At 38.9% G+C, this 23128-nt stretch overlaps 1 protein-coding gene across 1 annotated transcript in view; it reads left to right on the top strand.

The window, feature by feature from the left end:
• The window catches only part of LOC121917233 (ephrin type-A receptor 3-like), a 294283-nt gene that overhangs the window by 244420 nt on the left and 26735 nt on the right, over positions 1 to 23128 (top strand). Inside the window, exon 11 of the mRNA XM_042442991.1 lies at positions 10252 to 10437. Within this exon, the coding sequence (XP_042298925.1) occupies positions 10252 to 10437 (186 nt within the window). The remainder of the gene's footprint in view (positions 1 to 10251; positions 10438 to 23128) is intronic.

The following is a 23128-nucleotide window of genomic DNA, read 5'->3' as shown; positions in this document are numbered from 1 at the left end:
CACTGCTTTGCCAGAAGCTGGCTGGCTGTGCTGTTGCTGCTGCTACGCCACCGCTTGCCCCAGAAACTGGCTGGCCGCACTGTTACTCTGCCACCACTGGTTTGCTGGGAGCTGGCTGGCCACACTGCTGTTGCATCACCACCACTTGCCCTCAGAGTTGGTTGGCCGCACTGGTACTCTGCTGTCTTCACTTTGCCGGGAGCTGGCTGGCTGCACTGCTGCTGCACCACCACTGCTTGCCCCGATGGTGCTGGGGAGGAGTCTGCCATGATGACTGACACATGAGCGGCGCAAATGGGAATGACAATCATGGCAAAATATAGCGATTTCACTGCCACTCAGGAAAATATCTGCTTTATATTGGGAACAGGGGACCTTTTCCATTCGATTAATGATGCGGAGCGGAGCTGGATCAGGATTTGAAGTATACTGTAAGTGGGAATGACCCTAATGTGTTCTTAAGAGAGAAGAGAGGAAGTATCATCTCTCAAAATTTAGAACTCGGGTGTTTCCCAGAGTTCAGCTTTTATGTTAAATCTGTTTTGTTACCAACTAAAAAATGACAAGACCTGACAACAGGAATGGGTACTAAAAGGCCACTTTATATATTATTTAAATCTTTAACAGCATTATTTATTTATTATTTAAGAGCAAGGGGCTTTTTTATAAGTTATCAGTAATCTAAACTGTATAAAGATACCTCTGAATAAAAGCATTTTGCAAACTAACCAGTTTTAGAAGTCCCAATTTCTGATATTGTTAAGCGAGGGAATTTGATGGATTGTGTCCAAACCCTCAATGTTTCAAACATACTAACATGAGACATTACTGTTTCAGTAATGTGACATTATGAACCACAGAATGTATAAATTCCATAACAGTGGGAAATGTTGCAAAAACAGCACAGTCATTTGCATCTTAAAGGCTAGCACATTTATTTTGGCAGAATACTGCTTTAGTATGCAGGATCCTATCCCATTCATTTATTTATTCTGCTCGTACCCCATTCTTCCTCCAAGCAGAATGGCTCACATATGGTTAGCAGGTGGTTTTTCCATGCAGGCGACTATTGAGATCAAGCCTGCTTAACTTCAGAATTTGAAATGTGTTTTGTTCCTTTTGACGATTGCCCGTTGATTAGTCTCAACTAAAAAGAATAAGTGAACCAATTGCTGAATGGAGTACTAACACATAGGTAAGTCCATTAATAGGACCAAAAAGAGGATCCAGGTCTCTGTGTTCATATAAGCATATACATTTATGCAATAAATTTTACAGAGTTTATAATAAATGAAAATGTGTGTGTGTTATATGGTTGTGAAAAATGTTCATAAAATTTCTCATACTTGCTGAGAAATCACCAGGAATTCTGAGAAAGGTTTTGGCTCCATCATGAGAAAGAGGCAAAGGCTGGTTTGTAGTTCATCAAGATTTCCATAACTTGGACAAAAATGTGTGGCTGCAAAATCATTCTGTTTTACCATTGTGGACAAAACATATACTCATATACAGCATGCTTTGTATAGCTTTGTATGGACTGACTGCTTGGCCAGAAACACAATCAATATGTCTGATGCTTCTGCTTTTAAAGATTTTTGCAACACGCCTCAGTGATAGTTTAGGGAAGGAAATCTTATTTATTCTCTTTTTTTTTCCATCAAAAAGTGACCAATTTCACTTTTTCATATTTTAATTATTTATTTTCCTCTCTGCAAACATTGGGGGAAATTTTATTTTGAGAAACTGTTTTTGCATAAAAATTAGCAATTTTTTACAGGGAATAGACATAATACACTCTTCTCTGTAGAAATTTTGATTATTGTTATAGAAAACTAAGAGGTGTTGCACAAACTAACTTTTTACTCTCCAAAAAGTCTCAAAATGTGAAAAATCTCAGCACAGTTTACCATTTTCTTGATGAAAAAATGTGGTGATATTCTTTAAATTCTTATCATAGTGTATGTTATTGAGTGCTTTCAAGTTGTTTCTGACTGAGAGTGATCCTAAAGGAAGCTTATCACAGGGGTTTTCTCAGCCGGATTTGTTCAGACAGGGTTTGCCATGATCTCCCTCTGAGTCTGAGAGATTGTGACTTCCCCAGAGTTACCCAGTTGGTTCCCAAGACCAAGTAGGGATGTGATCTCTGGTCTCCAGAGTCCTAGTCCAGCATCTGAACCACTATGCTATGAATAGTACAATTTTGAAATTTATTTAATTTGCTTATTTTACACAAAGAAGGTTGTTTCTCACCTGTTTCAAAATTGATACACAGACTCAGGCAAGAAGCAAAATTTCTGTTCTGTGTATTTGAATTCCTGAATTATTAGATAACTGCAACAGCAAAGATCCTTTTTTAAAAAAATAAATAAATACAGGTTTTATGTAGTTTGTTAAACAGTGGTTTCTTCTCATTGTTTGAATAATTATACCTATCACAGTAAAGAGAGCAGGATTGTTTTTCCTCCAACATGTTTTTGGTTTGTTTGCTTGTTTCATTTTGCCCCACATGAATACAATATTTGCTATCATCTTGGGTCCAAGTTGGCCATTGTCAGTGACATGCACACTGTTGTCATGGTCGCTTGTAACTAGAACCATATGACAAAGGTTAATAGGTTCTGATAAACTGCTGCTATCCCCTGAATTCATCTTCTTTGCTGATGAATACATCAAGGATAGCGTTGCCTCCTTAATTTTGACTATTCTCTGCAAGAGATTCTTGTTTGAATGTGAATAAATCTGTTCTAACCTTTTTCATCCATTCCCACTGTCTCTGTTAACTAGTGCAACTTCTCTGGGTCAACCTCTCTAAGTCAACAGCCATTTATAATTCTTAACGGTTAATTATACAAGAGTAAATGCTACAGCATTTCATCTTAAAAGCTTTAAATGTTTTGAAAGCATTTAAAATGAATTAAAATTGTTCTTTAATGAGTGTTTCACAACAGGCACTATGGGTCACTTTTACAACTGACAATCAAATGAGCAGTTAAAGCTGTTATGCAATCTGTAATTAAAATGAGGACATACTTGTAATCTTTGTTTATACTCTTTGGATTTACAACGGGGTTTCCATTTCTCCCACCTCAATGCATTCCACTCCCTAGTGCTACAGAAATGTAAAGGTGCTTTTAAACTGTTTTATAGTTCAGGAGTTACTTTAAAAAAAAACCAACTGCTGGAAAATAAACACTGGAAAAATTGGAGGGCATACATCACTTTATAAAGGCCACTATAATATTGGTGAATAAGTTTTAATTTGAGTTCTTAATATCTATCCAATAGGTTCCTGCTTTTTAGCTAACATTTTATACATTCTAAAGTGTGGTCTTTTGAAATTTAAGAGCTGGCTATTTCATTCTTCTAACTTGATTATTAGTAAAGTGAGGAAAATTCTTAAGGAAGGCATAAATACAGTCGGTCCTCCCCATAGGTGGGCTTGCCTTCCGCGGCTTTGAGCTTACACAGAAGGCAAGCCCCAGCAGAAGGAATGGGTTGTGTACCTGCGCTGCGCACCCTGTGCTGCACCATGAGTGAGTGCCCCATTATTTTCTATGGGACTTGAGCACATGCTCTTTTCCCCATATGCAGGGTGGGTGGGTCTTGAACAGTACCCTGCTAATAATAATAATAATAATAATAATAATAATAATAATAATAAACAACTTTTATTCATATCCCACTTTTTGTAATGAAACAATCAAAGCGGCTTACAACATTAAAAACATTCTAAATACAATTCATTTGTATTATAATTCTCCCCTCCCTAAAAAGAGATTTAAAACATTACAATTGAAATTAATTTAAAATATGAAGAGGACGGACCGTACACTACTTTCCCACCTTTGTCATCCCAAGGTTTGTTTGTCTTTTGTTTATGCACACATTCATTCAAACAAAATGTGGAACCTTCAGGAACATTTATTTAATTGAATAAATTTTGTAGTGCTTATCATTTTAAAAAACCTGAGATGGTTCACAACATTAAAAAGAGGGACTTTCCTTTGTGTCCCAGCAGTAGGGCCAACAGATTGTGTGAGGATGTAGAAAAGGGCTTTCTTTGTGATGTCATCAGAGATGATGATGATGGTAGTGGTGGTGGTGGTGATTTCTTACCCGCCTCTCCCCATGGATTGAAGTGGGAACAGCAACATATAAACAATACAAAATATCAATTAAAACACATTAATTAAAACCAGAAACAGATTAAAGGGACAAATAAGACATACAGTATACATTCTAAAACAATCCATATTTAAAATTCATAATTTAAGAATCATCCAGATGAGCCCGTTGGAAGAAATTGGTCTTTGATGCTGTTTAAATTCAGGCAGCGTGTTTAGCTATCAAATCCCTTCTGGCGATCATTCCTCAGTCTAGGGACAGCTGAAGAAAAAGTCCTTTGGCTGACAGTTACCAACCTAGTCCTGACTGAATGGAATAAATGTCTCTCAGAGGACCTGAGTATACAGGGTGAATTATACATGATCCCATAGATATCCTGGACTCAGGAATTGTAGAACTGACTCCACTTAGAAGCCCCATTGGCATCAACATTAGCTTCATTTAGTCACCAAGTTAAAGCATGGCTTTTTATTAAAGCTCTTGGCATCTAATGATTTTGTCTAGTTTGTACAGGTACATGGTTTTAACTGTTATAACTTGTTTCAGTGCATTAGGTAATGATATGCTTTTAGATTACAAGCATTTTTTCTCTATTGCATTTTAAATTCTTTCTGTTGATTTCATTGTATGCCACACTGAGGTCTTTGGACACAAATATATTGTAATATAAATGTAATAAAATATATTTCCATATTAAATATTTTGTATTTTTAATAAATCAAAATTATGCAAAAAAATTTACAAATCTGAAAGTAAAGAAATGAGGATCAATAAAATATATATATTAAAATTTAGTATTTTAGACTCAGTCTTAGTGGCTCAGGAAATGCTTGAGCACAGAGGTCTGGTACAGACAGGCACTATGCGCCGGCCTGGGCTCACTTTTAGGGCTCAGGAGAGTGGAGTACCCACATGCTCCTGAGCCCTACCACGCACTGCCAGTGCCATCTTGCTGTGCCCTTGTACAGATGGGGCATGCAACGATGACAACTGCATGGTGTAGCACCCAAACAGCACTATGCTGTGTGGACCCCATCAGCGCGCACGCACACCCTAAAAAGAACCCGCCAGAAGGGGGTTCTTTTAGGACTCCCAGAGGCCATGCTGTTTGGTTGCTGAGGCCTCTGTCAGGGGCATAAAGGGGTGACATCTCGCCACCCCTTTCTCCCCATCTGTCAAGCCTCAGAGTTGTATTTTTAACAAAAAAAAAGGCCATGATTCTGTATCACCTACTTAGCTACATAACCACCTTATTTACATAACTAAGTAGTGCCTCCCTGTCTGACTCCCCAGTTCCCACTTGCCAGAGAGCAGCTGCTGTGAGCAACAGGATCTGTCACCCTGTCGATCAGGAAACAGCTAGTTGATGTTTCCACCTCTCCCATGAGCAGCCTCTGTTGTGATAACCAGAAGCACTGCTCCTGCTGCAATTCTCCCTGACGTCAGAGACTGATCATGGGAGATGGAAAATAGAGCCCTATCTGTTACAGTGACTATTGCCCAGTAAGTGGAGACTGAGCGACTTTCACAGTCCCCATGCATTCCCTTAACTAGTGAATACACAGGGATCATGAATACAAACCAGTCACAAATTCATTAACTCTATGTTGTCTTCATAAGTGCCTTTATGAATTCTGGCCCAGAACAATAATATATCTGGTAGACATGCACAGGACTCACCCATTTCAGGACCTGATTCTGTAGTATGCTGTGTAAAATATTAACCTATGCTTATATGTTCCTTTAAACATATGCTCTTAAGCAATGTTTCCTTGAGCAAATATACTGTGCCTAATTCATATTGAACAGCTTGAGCTACAGAGCTATGTGCCCAGCAGGGATGAATTACAAAGTTCTCATTAAGAAGGGCTTCAGAACAGAATCTTCAACCTTACATGAGGCATTTGTCTTATCTGAACAGGAAGCAGAATGTCAAGGAGGCCTCTACTCAAAGCAAATTTGTGATTTAAAGCTCAAGTAACTAAGAGGAGGAAACAATTGTATCTACAATTCATCTGTGTGCAAATTTTCAACAAAATATACTTGATTTAGGCAGCAAGTGCCTAAATTAATAGAAATGTCCTGTAACCTCTGAGCAGATTTAAATCTTGTAAAGTCATTCCAGTAATATCTCTTTGTATACTTCGGTTTCTCAGACAATCAAACTGAAAACAAACTTCAACCTCTGCTGATATGAAATGAAAGCCTTGTAATTTTGTCCCCAAGCAGCTCCATTGTGAATTATCTGAACTCACCTGTATGACTCTGTGGGCTATGTTTTCTTGAGTTAATAATAACAACAAGTAGTAGTTGTATGAGGAGAAACAGACTTTGCCCAAAATCAGCAAGAAATTTACAGGCATGTTTTCATCACAGCCTAATAGCACAATGGCTCCCATTAAAAAATAGAAACCTCATGCTTCCTGGATCATGGTGTGCAGTAAACTTCTGGCAAGGGATGGGTTGCATCTTATAGAAGTTGAAAGGAACATTTTTGCTAAGAGTCTGAAAGATCTGGTGAGGAGGGCTTTAAACTGAGTGACGTGCGAGACAGAAACTATTCTTTAGGGCAGAAGTTCATCAAGTGATGAAAATAATAGCCCAAATGTTATACAGAGAACAAGGCAAATAGCACAAGAACCCAACAGCTGGAGGGAGGGGAAATCTTTTAAAAGACAAATGGCGGAATGACCTATGGTCTTAGATGTCTCTATACTAATGCACAGAGCATGAGAAATAAACAAGATGAACCCAAACCCCAGGGTGAACATGGGAATTTCTGGTATGCAAACAGCTGGGTCATACCTAAATCAGGCTTAGCCAGCTTCCTGCACACTACGAGCCACACCATACTGATTCCCTGCACTGAGGTGAGCAGGGAAAGGGGATAGCCTGTCCCCAGAGCTGCCACTACTGGTTCTGTACCACATGTGGATAGGCTGCCGGGTACACCACTTCTTCTCCTGAAGAGTCACCCATGCAACCAACAAAATGAGAGGTTAGAAGGATACACTGATCATATGACTGCAGCCTCCAAAGTCAGGTGCCCTGTCCACAGTGTTCCTGCATGTATGGATGTGTTAGCTCTGGGTACGGGGCTGGGGCAGACATGCCGATCACCACACTGAGTATGGCCCAGTGCATGCAGCCACCATCATGGCCAGTCCAGGGCTGACACAGAACATATGGACAGTGCAGACAGGACATTAGTGGCAATCCTAACATGCCAAGATGTTTTAGGGTCTGCTAACTAGACAGAAGGCTGGCAGAAACTAGATTAACCCTTATTTCTGGAGATGTTGGCTACAACTAAATTTGCCCTGCTCCAGCTTTGCATCAGTGTTGTGACTTTATGCTTCATCTGGAGGAAGATTACATAATTCATGTACCTTATGAAATTGCCAGTGTCTGATTATCGTAAAGTTGGAAATGTTGTATGATGGGGTGAGCACCCCTCACTAGACTCAACTTCTGCCAACTTAGTAGTTTGAAAGTCTGCAAATTCAAGTAAATAAACAGGTACCACATCTATGGGAAGGCAACAGCATTCTATGCAGCCATGCTGACCACATGACCACAGAGCCATCTTCAGACAGTGCTGGCTCTCCAGCTTAGTAATGGAGCATCACCCCCTACAGTCGGTTACAACTAGACATTCATGTCAAGAGGAAACCTTTACCTTTTACGCAAATTTATGCCTTTACAAGGCTTACTTTAAGTTGTGCAGTAAAAATTGCATTTTCCAAGTGACTTCAGCACACACACACACACACTGCATGCAATACATACCCAGTCATGGAGCTTTCCAGCTTCTCTGAAAGCTGAAGTCACTGATCTGCATGACAAACTGAAATGCTCTGGGAAGTATGATAATCCATGAGTGGGATGATAACAAAACAAGTCTAAAGGCAGAAAAAATGGGAGATATGAGTGTATTAGCAGTGGCCATTCCTAAGAACTATAGAAGGGGAAGTGTGAATGGGGAAGGATTTCTGTTTGAGTTCCTGTCAGATATGATTAACTGCAGTTAGGAATCATGTTCTTGTGTATTCACATGAAATGTTGGGACATTCTTTGTTATAACAGAAGTAAAGAACCTGTGGAAGATAAGGGAAGCTAAAGTGGCAGTAGTTTGAGCCTACACTTGAGGGCACTAGCCTTCAGTTGATTTAAAATCTATAGCATGTCTTTTAGCTCTGTGAGATGAAAGCACATCTTGAAATCAAGCAAATGGATTCCATGAAGTTTCAACAAAAATGTACCTTGGTGCACATTTTGATTCATCAATAGAATTTTTCTGCAAAATTGTATAGCAAGAGTAAGAGCATGGCTGTTCCAAAGAAGTAGAGATAAAAGCTAGTGGAGTCTTTTGACTATGTTCTTGGAAAAGAATTCATATGTTTAATAGCCAAACATGTGAACTATATATAAAAGCTACTCTCAAGGTCACACAATAGTAGGTGCAAAGACTAGCAGCTTAATGCTGTTAAAACCATTAAGATCCATACCAGAGACACATACGGAGAGAAAGCAAGAGATAAAAAATTCAACACCAAGATTTATTGTAAAGTGGGTGTTTTACCATTCTAGTGTTGTGCTTTGATCTTCTACTCTCAGGGTGCCTTAACAGTATCGACCTAATGCTAATATTTGAATAGACGTACTGTTTGCCTTGAGTGAAACATGCTGGCAGATTCTTGCAGAGGTCAAATTTTTTATTCATAGGAATTCTTGTTACAGGCTGGGTAAGTTCTTGCATGCATGTTAACATCTATAAATTGTCAGTAAAAAAAAAAAGCCAAATAAAGTAGCTAACAACACAAAACACCTTTTCAGCAAGAATGACCCTTCTGACCTTCACCCAATCAAAAAGAAAATACTCCACAATGCACTGTGCAATATGTATGAAAATAGTTCCTTCTGCTATGCTGTTCCATACTATTTTAATGCTACTTGCTTTATTCTTAGTAATATCAGCAGTAGAGATACTACTGCTGCCTGATGAAGATGCTAGCAGTTGAAATTGTCAGTTCTATGCATGTTTTTTCAAGATGAAAAATTGTCATTTTGTCATTTGGCCCATGTTTGTCTTGACCTATCCACTTAGTTAGGTATAGTAATTTGCATCATATAACACAAGAGAAATTTCAGGTGCTGCTGCTTCCTATTTCTCTGAAGACAGTCATGGATGGGAAGATATGTGAAATGTAACTGGTCTTTTGCTTTAGCTCTGATACCTCATAGTGATGGTTGGAATTAGGTCAAAACTATGGAGACACTGACTACTGTTTTCAGGTCCTGGAAGGTTTTAATTTCCTTGGCGTGTCAGTTGACATTTCCCAAGCCCCTTAGCAGATTTATCATTTCCTCACCTAAGTGAAATCATGGCAAGATACATTGTAAGTCAAAGTCACTTTTCTATCATGTTATTTATCAATTGCACAATGTTGTTTGATTTAATACTTGGAAATTATCTTGGGCATACCCCACTGTACATCTTCTAGAGGACTGAGATCTGCTGGAGGAGCCCTTTCCTTTTTTTCTTGAGTGAGGGAAATACACAAGACAGATTTTTCTGCTGCACCATGCCAATGAGAGTACCTCCCCCTCAATAGGCTCACCAGCACTTATAGTGGTGTCATTCTGGAAACAAGTATTAATGTAGTTTGCTATTTAAGCTTTCAGGGATTTATAGATTCCATACAAACCTGCATATGTGCATGATTTTAAATTGTCTTAAACTGCTTAAATGTGTTTAAAACAGTTGCTTTAACCAATCAGAGATCTTTAGGTTTAGGGTACAATATAGATAATTTAATTAAATAATTAACAAACAAAAGATAAAGAAATAGATTTTTGAAAAATCTGACAATGCTGTCAAATTTATTTTACATCTGACTTACATAGTAGGTAGTTTGCATTATGACCTTGGCTTTGAAGAAGACAAACTGAATAACATGAATATTTCAGGATTATTCCTTGAAAAAACTGCTATAATTATTTGTGGGAACAGAAATACAGAATATAAGTAAAGGTGCATTTTTTTAAAGTTCATAATTTTGTCATGAGTTGTGAATGAATATAAAAACTCAGGCTTTCCCCCATATGCTTTGTTTTTATTGACAGGTGAATTTGGAGAAGTCTGCAGTGGCCGTCTAAAACTTCCCTCCAAAAAAGAAATTTCGGTAGCAATCAAAACCTTGAAGGTTGGTTACACAGAAAAACAGAGGAGAGATTTTCTAGGAGAGGCCAGCATCATGGGACAGTTTGATCATCCCAACATCATTCGACTGGAAGGAGTTGTTACCAAAAGTAAGGACAATTTTCTACTGAATATATTTAAAACAGAACTGAACTGCTAGCAAGTATTTTAAATAAAAGTAAAAGAAGGCAGTTTTCACTGAGTTCCTGCAGTGGGGCAGGGAAACCATTTTAGCTGCTTTGTCTTTTACAGAAACTCTTCAGTCTTACTGCTTTCTAAGTGTTCATGTTTTTTGTATAGCAGCCTATAGTGTGCATATATTTTTCTGCTTCAGCCTTTCCTATAGCCCCCCTCTTATGTCTGCTGTTAGGATATGTAATGTTATCATGAATAAGCCAGGCAGAGCTTGCCTAATATGCAGCAATAACAAAAACCATCTTTGAACTACATTGTGGAAAATCACTTACAAATGGCAAATGTCACTTGTCTCTGGCCAGTGACTTTTCATTAAAATGTTAAGAAACTGCTCAACCTATCTGCATGAAATACAAAGAGTAATTGGAAAGCCTATAGCCTGTAGGTGATATTTAAATGATTTATACAAATGCAGTTTTAAAGATTCCCCATGTCTACTTAGCTGCCTTGGCCTTGATCAGGGTTTTTTATTCTGATGTATACAGACCATTAGAGACTACAAAATGGCCTTCAGGGAGTCAATAATTTCTTTTTCATTTTTCTTTTTCTTTTCTTTTTTTCATATTGAAATTTAAAGTGAACAGGTAGCCTTTTTAAGTGTCAATTATCATTTCTTCACTCCAGACTGGTCTGTATGCAAGAAGGAAATTCCCAATGCAATAACATAAATTGTATGAAAAAACTACTGTTCAAGTTTGTCAAACCTCTGTGCAAGCCAGGGATTGGACAAACATGGCCAGTATAACTGTGGGGGTGAGGACAAAATAAGGTATTGCATCCTATAAGAATTCTGAGCCTAAATTTCTATCACTGCAGTAACATAACATTTCAGTTGAACATACAGAAATTCAGTTTAAGCACACAGAGAAAAGTGGCAAGTAAAGTTAACAAGAGAATGCAAACATAGCAAATAAATTTCTAGGTGTGAATAATCTTAAATTTCTCACTCTCAGGAATCGTAGAAATTTGGGACTTGAAGGAAATCTTAATTGGGGAAATACTCATTTGGGTGGGGATGACGACAATGCCCTCATTTTGTCCCTGCCTTAGTTATATCCCTAGTGACCAACGCTAACCAGTGAGGAACTGATATTGGACTCACAGACAACAATTCATGAGCTGTGAGCATGCTAGTGTTACCCATAGAGTGCTTATAATTGGGGATTGTTATGTTCCCCTGAATATAGTGACATTTACCCATTATTGTGGAAATACTATTTTACATCTAATGGAACCATCTTTAAACTTTCTGAGGAGATACAAAAGTGAATAGTCTTGTTATAAACCTCTTGTAAACTTTGCAGTTTTTGAGAATTCTGTGCACTGTACACCCTCCTGTGGTGATAATGATAATAATGCTTTACAGTTGTCATTCAAGATTAGAAAATACTGAATTCAGCGTTGAAATTGATTGCTCTTAAACAGCTGCAGGCCTTCTGGCTGTACATAGGAAACCATACTGCACATTACCTCATGGTGTCAGCATCTGGCAAATGTTTGAATAGCCACAACTATGGCAGCCCCCCCCCCCATAAAAAAAACCTTGTAGCAGTAGTTGGCTTATATAGTAACTCAACTTCATTTTTTTAAAAACATGATTCTCAATATGTTTTTTAAAAGACGTATTAGTTGAAAGCGGAAGTGTGGCAAAGGTAAGTTCCTGGCTAGTAAATGACTTAGAAGAGTATTGATCAGTTTATAGAAGAAAGCTGAATCTCTTAGAGATGTTGCTATCACTTTGTAGATGTTAATGTCATTTTTTAAAATGCTGAAACACACACAAAAAAAGTTATTAAACATTTATTTTTGAATTGAATGATATCCTCCTCTATCCAGATAGGATGTTTTCACTGGAAATGTTATGAATATGTTCATTTTAGTCTGAGACTCACCAACTATATCAAAAGCTGGGCAATTGCCATTTCTACACTGAATGTGAAGTCTTCTCAATGTAGCTAATATTGGGGCTGTACATACCAGCGTATGTGGTGCCCCCGTCACGTGCTAGGGGTTGGCCGAGGACTCAGCGTCCATACTGGCCTCACCCCTAGCACGTGACGGGGGCATCGAAATGGCGGCGTCCTGTCCACACAGGCGCTGCCATTTTGACATAACAGCTGCATCATGTCCAAACGGCACGGCGCAGCTGTCACGTCCTAGTGCCACGGAAGGGAGCTTGTGGCACCCTTTCAGCAGTGCTGAAAGGAGCTCCAAAATGGAGCTCCTTCCATGCCGCATATTGCTGGTGCGGCCTTTACGCTGCCGCACCAGTAATACTGAACAGAAAGAGGCCGAGCGGACCCTTTCTCTGTCTCCCCGTCGCTGTCGGGGTGTCCTTGGGGCATGAAGCCCCAAGGACACCCCTTTCCAAGCCACAGGGAAGCAGCCTTTTGCCGCTTTCCCGAGGCCAGGAAAAGTGGCGGATCAGGGCCTCCAGGGCTGCCACTATGGCAGCTGAGGCCCCGGACCATCAGGGAAAGGGGCGGTTGCAGGCCGCCCCAAAGGGGCGGTCTGTATCCCGCCATAGTTATATTTCCTTAATGAGTGGCTCTAATTGGCTGAATCCTTCAGTAGTTTCTTGTGAGGCTTTACTTATATTCCAGACTCACATTCACCCTAGCAAGGCTCTTGTTTTTCTTGGAGATAGACAAATTTATCAATTTTAGTTTCTCCACCGTTCAGATTTTCTAGGAGAGGCCAGCATCATGTGGGTGGAAGAACCATCATAGGGCTGCATTGCAGCCCTCATGATGACACAAAAAAGGAGCCGCTCTAGGCAGCTCCTTTTTTTCTGCGCAGCGTTACCACCCCATTTGGTTGCTGCCCATCTGTTTTGCCACCCATCTGTACAGGGCCTTTTTCATCAAAAGTGAACTGAATAAAATTCTTAACCATCCCTATTCTGCTTTCTATCAGCAATCAAGTTAAATGCATAGAAACATCTAGCTGAGGGATGGACAACTATGCAGGGCTGGGGGCCAGAGTTCATTCACCAAGCCATACTCGTGGGCCACACTGGCACAGCTTATTGCACCAGAAGTTGTATTGCATTTCATCCAGCCATTGTTTGTGTCAATCCACAAATGAAAATGAGAGTTGAGAAGCATAAATTGAAGTTCTAAAGGAGGATTACCACCACATTTGTGGGCAATTTCTGGTGGTTTGGCATGGTTTTCATGTAGAAAATACATGGGAATCTCTCTCTCTCTCCCTCCCTCTCTCTGTCTCTCTTTCACACACCAGGGTACTTTGAGATTGCTAGGCAGCTTTAGGGGCTGCAAGGGTGGGCTTTGGGGCTGCATGCATCCCACAAACCTCACTTTTCCTACCCTTCTCCCAGCTAACTTTTCTGTGTAAGAATTGGCTCCTACCTATGTTCTTCTTGCCTTCTTTCAGTTCAGTATCTCTACACCCATTATTTTCTCAGTCTCTATGTTTCAAGTCATGGCTGATGATGTCTGGGTTATCTTATACAGTGGTACCCCGGGATACGAATGCGCCGGGTTACGAATTTTTCGGGATACGAAAAAATCCCATAGGGATTTATTGCTTCGGCTTACGAAGGTTTCTTCGGGTTACGAAAAAACCGCGGCGCTATTTTCCGCCACCGGAGGGCAGCAGAGAGCTATTTTTCCATTAGCGCCTATGGGAATTCGGCTTACGAAGGTATTTCGGGTTACGAAATTAACCGCGGAACGAATTAATTTCGTAACCCGGGGTACCACTGTATCAGTGTGATAATGACTCAATTCCGGGTTTTAGTCTCAGCTTTAGACTGGACCTGTTTGGGTCAGGTTACTTTTTCAACTTCCCTTGCCATTTAAATTGTTCACTTCTTTTCTCATCTCTCAAGTTCTCTTCATACAACATAACCATGAAAACCCAATGTAAGAGGGGATCTATACTTTTTTTTACTTCCCCTGAATTGAGTAGAACGTACACATATATAGCTTGAAGCACAGCTGATCAGTGTGTGGTGTCAAAGGCAATCCTGCTTCCCTCTCACACAAGCTGGTTATATGCATGGATATTTTCTTCAAACATCCTTTGTTTTTTTTTTGTTTTTTTTTTTGTTTTGTTTTTGTTTTGTGGGTTTTTCGGGCTATGTGGCCATGTTCTAGAAGAGTTTGTTCCTGATGTTTCACAAGCATCTGTGGCTGGCATCTTCAGAGAATGCTGGCATGGAAATGAATGGGACACACACACACACACACACACACACACACACACACAGAGGGTGATCCTGGGTTGGGAGGTGTGATTTCCATGTTAATCTGTGTATTATTCTGTTGTTGAATGGCAAGGCCTCAGGGCAAAACATCAGGAACAAATCTTCTAGAACATGGCTACATAGCCCAAAAAACCCACAAAAAACTATGGATGCCAACCACGAACCCTTCGACTTCACATCCTTTGTTTTATTTTGCCAATATTTCACCATCTCCTTTCTCTTCTACCTATAGTTTCTCTTGCTTCTTGTTTCTAAGCCCATCGTGTATTATATTTTCTTCCTTCAAAGATCAGGTTCTGGAAACTCTATCTTTCTTCTTTTCTTGAATCCCTTCCTGCTTAGACTTTTCATCCTTAGCTTTTCTATCTATCTCTATAGTTCATCCAGTCAATAGATTACAGGAAGATTTTTTCCTGACCCAAATTGACTTTTCACTTTTTTTTTTAATTCATTCTAGTATTCAGTGTCACTTAATCAGCAATTATGTTCATGAGCATCCCATGACATCTAGGTAGATTACTGTTTACTGCTTGATGTTTTACAACTGCAAAATGCTAACGCATATTCCAAAATAGACTTATTGAAAATATTTCTTAGTTTAAGGAACATAATATTATTGTTTTAATAGCTTGCAAAGGCAAGTCAAATGTATGTTTTGCATTATTAACAAGATTACAAGTTGAGCTTTTTTTTCTTTCCCCACCAATATGTTAGTATGATAAATTTTCCATTGCTTTTGAATTATATTTCACCGACAGTTATTTAGTGTTTAAAACAGGCTGGATACATTTCAAGGAAATAGAGAAAGTTTGCATATTATCCATGGGTGTTCTTTTGGAAAGCAGTTTGCCAAGCAAACCTTCCATCATATATATAAAACATATGATAAATAGGCTCTGAGACCCTTAAGTGGCAAACCAAATTTTGATGGATAGCCCTTACAAATGAACTGACTATTCATGCTGATTGGATCTGATGGGCTAATTCTTAACGACTTGCATGGCAGACATCTGCAAGAGGTCCTACTTGAATGTGTGCTGCTACGTGTGCTGTTTAATAGCAATGTAGCTTATTACTCACTAGAGATGTGATAAGGTACACATGCTAAATAAGACCTCAGTCCATTCTTGCAGCACTGAATTATTCCCTTGTTTCGTATTTGTTTCTGTGCTGAACTTTTCTTCCACACTGGTCTCCAGGGTGTCCTATAGGCAGCAGTCCTAATAGCCAACACACATGTTCTGCTTAGTTTATTAATAATTTACAGCAATTTGTAGCATTTTAATGTAATAAATTTTAGAAACACTGTTGACACAAGTTGTTATCATGTAAATGGATGCATTTTGATAAATGAACATAGAACATTCCTTTTAAAATATGCCGGTTTTCTTTGGAGCATATGTTTCTGATTGTGTATACATTTCCAGCTCAACACTAGTGGAAGCCTGTGTTCAGAACAAGATAAATAGAGCAAGAAAATTATGTTTAATAATTTGAACATTTTTTCTCCTTTACTTATTTTATACTCTTGGCAAATATTAGCATGGTGTGCAACATTCAGGCTTTAGCCAAGTAACATTTGCCTTTCCTGTGTTGCTTCAGGAATTTGTAAAATAAACATTGCACATCTTCAAATGTACAGTGTTCCCTTCTGCTTGTTTGGTTTCTTAACTGAGACTTTAAAACATGTTAAGGCCAATTTGACCTGCTATAAAATGCTAGCATGAATCTGTATTCCTCAAGAGATTTCCCCCCCTCAGAGCTCCAGCTATAAATATGGGATAGGATCCTTGTTTTTCTCTTTATGTCCCTGTATGTTTGAGGTAAGATGGAGGTGTGAGGAAAAGATAAGTGTCATTTCTTCCTTCTCCTGCCAAGACTTTGCCTACCACAGTGTTAGTTTATGTTAGTTTCATATAGATTCATAACCTTCAACCTCCACTCTTCCACTGTTGGTATATCTTCTCTCTTCCAACATTTCGCCAATGTAATCCTTGCCGCCACAATTGTATGGAATAATAGTTTCTCTTTTTTATATTCCAGTTTTACACTATCTGTTATGTTCAAGAGATACATCTTGGAATCCATTTGTTCCATATATATATATATATATATATATATATTTCAATTCTGCATGAATTTTTTCCCAGCATGTTTTAATTTTTTGACAATTTCACCAGCAGTGTAAATATGTGCCTACTTCTTTTTGACATTTCCAACAAATGTTTTTATTGCTTTTAAACATTTTGGACATTTTATAGAGTGTTAAGTACCACCTATATAGGGATTTGTAAAAATTTTCTTTTAATTCCACATTTAAAGTTAAATGTATTCTTTTCCCCCCAAAGTCATTCCCATTGTTCCAAATATGGGTTCATTTAAGTCTTTTGCCCATTTAACCATGAAATTTTTAACTACTTCATCCTGTAATTCGAATTTAATTACAGTGGTACCCCGGGTTACGAAATTAATTCGTTCCGCCGCCGCTTTCGTAACCCGAAATACTTCGCAAGCCGAAAAACCCATAGGCGCTAATGGGGAAAAGCCGCGATTTCGTGTGAAATAGCGCCGAAAAGCACCAAATTTTTTTTCATAACCCGAAAAAACCTTCGTAACCCGGAACAGTTTTTTTAAATGGATTTTTTTCGTAACCCGGAAATTTCGTAAGGCGGCGCATTCGTATCCCGGGGTACCACTGTATTAATTTATATAGTTTTGATATTTTTTCTTGGGTTTTTTTTATTATATTTTCCAAATCTAATTCTATCGGCTCTATTCCGTTAATTTTATTATCCATACTAATTCTTTCTTTTAATTGCCTATAAGTAAACCAGTTACAGGAAAAACCTTCCTTTTGTAATTCCTTTTGTTCTTTCATTATTCTCTTACCTTGATGCAGTTTTGTTATATCAGCCTATGTCACCCACTCATCTTCCCTTAATGCCTCTCTTGTTAAAATTGGCGTGTAACAGATGGGCCCATAGAGGCATCGTCGTCACGTGCGAGGGGCGGCATTTTTAGACACCCCTCGTCCCTTGCATGTGACGAGGGCGTCAAAATGGTGGCCCCGATCTGGCCTTTCCAGGGTGCAAAAAGCAGCTGCAAAAAGCTCCTTTTTGCTCCCTGGAAAGGATGTCATAGCTGCATTGCTACAGCTTGGCAGGGCTCCTTCAGTGCTGTGTCATATGGACGCAGCACCATAGAAGCACCATGATGCCACACACCTTATGGAGCAGCATTCAGCATCATGGCACCCTGGGGGGTGGAATTGGGGCATGTGTCATGTGGACATGATGCCCTGACTCCAGCCCCTGGCCAGCCTTAATGGCTGGTCTGAACAGGGCCAAACTCTTTTATAGACTAGCCTCCAGGTTATTTCCTTTCTCCCATAGGCTCCCTCACAGCATTTCATGAGATACCTGGTCCTTATTTTATTGGGATTAGAAAGAATTCTTTCCAGTGCTTAGCTTTCTCAAGATACTTTGTATGAGACAGGACTGGACAGTTGCAGAGATCTGTCCCATTTTCTGACATCCTCTCTTGAAGAAGCAGGAAGTGACTAGACAGTAATTTCTGGATTCCCAAAAATGCTATTTGGAGCCAGAATTAGGTATAGCAGCATAGCATATGATAGAGTAGGCAATTATTGGGGTTTAGGGAGCAACATTGATCCCACAGGGTCTTCAGTAGGCCACATTTTGTGTATGTCCCTCAAATATTTTTGCCCTCAAATGCCCCAAATGCTAACTGGCAACATGTTGTTGGCTTGTCCTGGATCTAAACCTGTCCTGGAGTCCTTAAAAATGTGACAGAATTGCCCACCATGTGCCCTTGGGACATTTGGGGCCATTTTGGAAGAAAAATAATTTTCAAATATGGGACAGAAGGGCCCTATAACTGCATTTCCCACACCTCTGATATATCTGCAGTAAGGATGGAAACTGCTACAGATCTTGCCCTTGGGCCACATGGGTTGCCAAAAATGGGAAGTGGATGAAATGTTTGTGGTTTTGAACAGCAAAAATTGGAGGTTATGATAAATTGTGTGACTTGTTTACGATATGAATGGCATATGCACATGATGATGTAGTATTACCTTCTTTTTAAACCAGAAAAGTGTAGTCCAGATGTCTGCAGAAGTTGAGAGCACAGATGCCCAGAGTGGATGCATTTGGGCCTCAGGCTCCATTTTGCCCAGCCCTAAATTAAAGGCAAAGTTTCTTGAAGTTTTGGTTCAGTTCCAAATTCTTGTAATAAAAATGCAAAATTCATCCAAAGAAAATTTACACAAAACGTAGAAATGTATGGCTTAGTTATCCTTGTAACACACATGACCTTTCAAAAATGATAAATATAGGAGCCCTGGTGGCGCAGTGGTTAAATGCCTGTACTGCAGCCATTTACTCAAAACCACAAGGTTGTGAGTTCAAGACCAGCAAAAAGGGCCCAAGCTCGACTCAGGCTTGCATCCTTCCGAGGTCGCTAAAATGAGTACCCAGACTGTTGGGGGCAAATTAGCTTACTTGCTAATTAGCTTACTTGCTGTTCACCGCTATGATCTTTGGAATAGCGGTATATAAATAAAACAAATTATTATTATTATTATTATTATTATTATTATTATTATTATAGTACAGGTCACCATTTAAACATTACTAGCTTTTGTCTGTATCTCTGTATCAATGTAAATGCCTTGGACTAGATAGTCATGAAATTATGTATATAAGGGAAACGGTCCATATCACTGCCAAAATAGTCATATAATTCAATATGAGGATGAATGTCTTGTACCTGATGAATTATTTGAAAATGCAAAATAGTTATTAATAATTAACTAAATTAATATTCTACAATATTCTGCTGTATAAATTGATTATAAATGAGAAGCAATGAAGAAGGGGAGTATTATCCCTAAGGAGTTTTAACAGTTGCTAAATGGATTATTTAGTATCCAACACCCCACCCCACCCAGTTCCCAGGCCATAATTCACATCAAGCCTGACCAGAAAAATTTGAAAGACTGAGCTTTGTAAAGATTCATTGAGGCATGAGCATGACAGTGTTCCTTCACAAAGGACACATGAAAGAACTGTGTCCAATTGCCATTAGGCAGTGGAAAGACTGTTAGGGTATTGGCTATGACATGGTATTCCTGAACTACTTAATGCTTACAATAATTAAATGTACTACATTTGCTATTAGCTAATTAGTCAAGGAGAAGTTAGATGGAACTCTACCTTGATATTCCCTTGTTCTTACATGACCAGAACATATGACCTCTCTTCCGAATAGATGGAGAACGTATTGGTCTTTGAGTAAAATGATTTTTTTCTCTTAGTCAAGTAACATTCTCCTAGGTGGTAATATTTTGGCAATAAACTGGAGCTTTCAGATTAGAACAAAGCAAACTTAGCTTTCTGTGACTGAGAAAATTTATGAGATACTTTATCAAATATGTATACACTAAAACAATGATGAGCAGAAAGTACTGTGTGTACAGCATTTATAATTGTAAATTGTATTTACATTTTCAATTCTATATTGGGAGTGCATTCAATTCTATATAGACGGAAAATTTTCAACTTTGTTGATGTAGGTCTCAGAGTGTGTTGTTGTACATCACAAAGGCTTTCTGACTCTCAATGGTTTAACTGTAGCAGGAACAAAATGACTCCTCTCTCAGCCTAAATTATACTGCTGAAATTAAGAGAGCTTGGGGAGATTTTTTATGTAGGGGAATAGAGAGTTCTGTTTATTTATGGTACAGCAAATTCTTGGGGTCAATTCTCTTTAGACACTGCTTAGGTGGTATGAAGCAGTATATAAATGAAGCTTGTTTGTAATTCTAAGTATTTGTTTTTTTGCATCAGGCTTTGGTTACTGGATCTTGGAGTTATAGTGTTGGGGAAAGAAAGTAAGCAAAGGGACTATAAGAATAAGGTTCTCCACAGGGCCAACCCAAGTAGAACTAAGAAAGAATCCTACCAGAAATTCTGGTGAGCCACTGCTAATTAGAGTTGACAATATTGGTCTACAGTAGTAGTTCTCAACCTTTGGTCCTCTAGATTTTTGAGACTTCAACTCCCAGAAATCTTGAACAATGAGCATACTGACTGGAACTTCTGGGAACTGAAGTCCAAAACATCTGGAGGCCCAAAGGTTGAGAACCACTGATAGCAATAGTGATAGCAAGTACATTTCTATTCTGCTTATCATTGCACTTAAGCACTCCCTAAGCTGTTTACAAAGTGTAATCTCATTGCCCCCAATAATGTGTGTACTCATTTTAGCAACCTTGGAAAGATGCAAACCTGAGTTGAGCCTGAGCCCCCTTGGCTGGAATTGAACTTGCAGCCTTATGGTTTGTGAGTGAATGGCTGCAGTGCAGGCATTTAACCACCAGGGCTCCTGAATCTAGATGGACCAATAGTCTGATTATGTATAAGACAGCTTTTTGTGTTTCTATATATCCCTGTATTACATTAAGGGTAGGCAGAAGATAAATCAGGATCTACAGGTAGATTTCTGAGTCATTGGTAGCAGATGGGCAGGAATTTCTGACTCCTAATCATCTAGCAACATCAAATACCCCCCAAATTGGTAAAGTACACCAATTTAGGTTGTTGTGCAGGTAAAAAAAAGACACAATTGTTTTAGTTTTTTTAAGCTTGAGAGATCAGGCATGCATTTGTGTGTGGAATAACATGTACTCTTGAGTTCTGTATTGATCACAAACTCTTGGACTTAGCATAGACTCAGAAGAACCAAGTTTATAACTTTTAATATGTGTCCGTCCATCAGAGCCAGTCTCCTCATGTCTCTTAGTTGGTGGAGCTCAGATTTCTAATAATGAAGAAAACAAAATGGACACAGCACAGGGTAGAAATTCTTCATTAAGATTTTGTCTGCAATGGCCAAATAAAGTGGTTTCAAACCGCTTTGAAGCCTAGCTGTTTAGACAATGCATGAGCAAAAGCATGGGTGTTTGGCCTGCTCTGGGAGCAGACCATGTAAACAGTGGAGATCCAACCTGCTTTCAGAAAATGCAGGATTGAGCCACTTTTCCTGACCATCTGCTCCTGCCCTAAGTTTCAGAATTTTCTTCCCACTGTGAGAAAGTCTTTGCAAAGATGTAGTTTTCAAAGATAATACACAATTTGGAGATTATTCTATATAAAATTCTCACCTGGTTTCATTTTGTTTGATTGTTTTCAGAATGAAAAATAATTTTTCACATGATTTTCTGTGTGGAAAATAATATTTTCAATGCAGAAATATTAATTCTTGTGCAGAAAATGCTGTTCTCTGTGCAAATCAACCAAGTGTGAATTTTACACAGAATAAATCCACAATTATGGCTTTTTCTGCCTGGAAAACATTCCAATGCAAAAATATTAATTTCTGTGCAGAAAACTCTGTTTTATGAATGGAAATTGTTGATTTCTATGTCAGAAAAGAGTGTACTTTATGCAGAATGAATTTCCAGTTACAGCATTTTCAGTACTAGAATAAACATTTCTGCACTAAATATTATTTTATGTGAATATGCTATTTTCTGTACTAAACAACCACATTAAGTCCCAAACTGCAAAGATTCTCATCTGAACAGGATTTATCTGAACAGGATTTTTTTTTATCACAGTTTCCTTAGCCTGCCCCTATATAAAAAAGAAAACTATATTTTTTAAATATATATATATATAAAATCTTTTCATCTCTAAGCCATCATGCAACAATTTTCCCCATGACTTTCCCATGTGACTATATACAGTGGAGCCTTGATATCTACTGTGCTTTGGTTCCAGCTCCCTCCATGGATACCAAAATCCATGGATGCTTAAGACCCATTATATACAATGGTGTAGTCAAATGGTGTTCCTTAAATAAAATAGCAAAATCAAACTTTGCTTTTTGGATTTTGGGGTGTGTCTGTGATAATTTCAAGCTGTGGATAGTGTAATCTATGGATATAGAAGGCTGAATTCATATACCCATCTCCTCTTTTAGGTACAGTTCTTGAATGTGATATCATGCACTGACTATGGGCTGGAACAGAAAGCCCCAAAAAGCCTGCTTTCCAGGCATAATTTGTGCGCAGCGTTTAGACGCCACATGTCCTGATGATGCTGGAAAGCCATCTTGAAGCTGCCCAGCTGCCCAGATGTGGGCAGCTTCATGATGCTCCGGCAGCATGGCATTTACATGCCACATACCGCTGGAATAACATGAAGCCAACAAGGGGCCGTGACGGGGTGGCAACGCTGGCTTTTCCCTGGCCAAAATAGGGCCTTATCCATTACTTTTTGGCCAGGTTCAAGGCAGATTGAGGCTGTGGTGTGTGTTTCCCGTGGCCCAATCCATCTTTGGAAGGGATG

Source organism: Sceloporus undulatus, unplaced genomic scaffold (genome assembly GCF_019175285.1).
Source record: "Sceloporus undulatus isolate JIND9_A2432 ecotype Alabama unplaced genomic scaffold, SceUnd_v1.1 scaffold_13, whole genome shotgun sequence".
NCBI classification, from domain to species: Eukaryota; Metazoa; Chordata; class Lepidosauria; order Squamata; family Phrynosomatidae; genus Sceloporus; species Sceloporus undulatus.
Note: the sequence above shows the minus strand (reverse complement) of the source record. Positions and strands in the feature narration are given on the sequence as shown.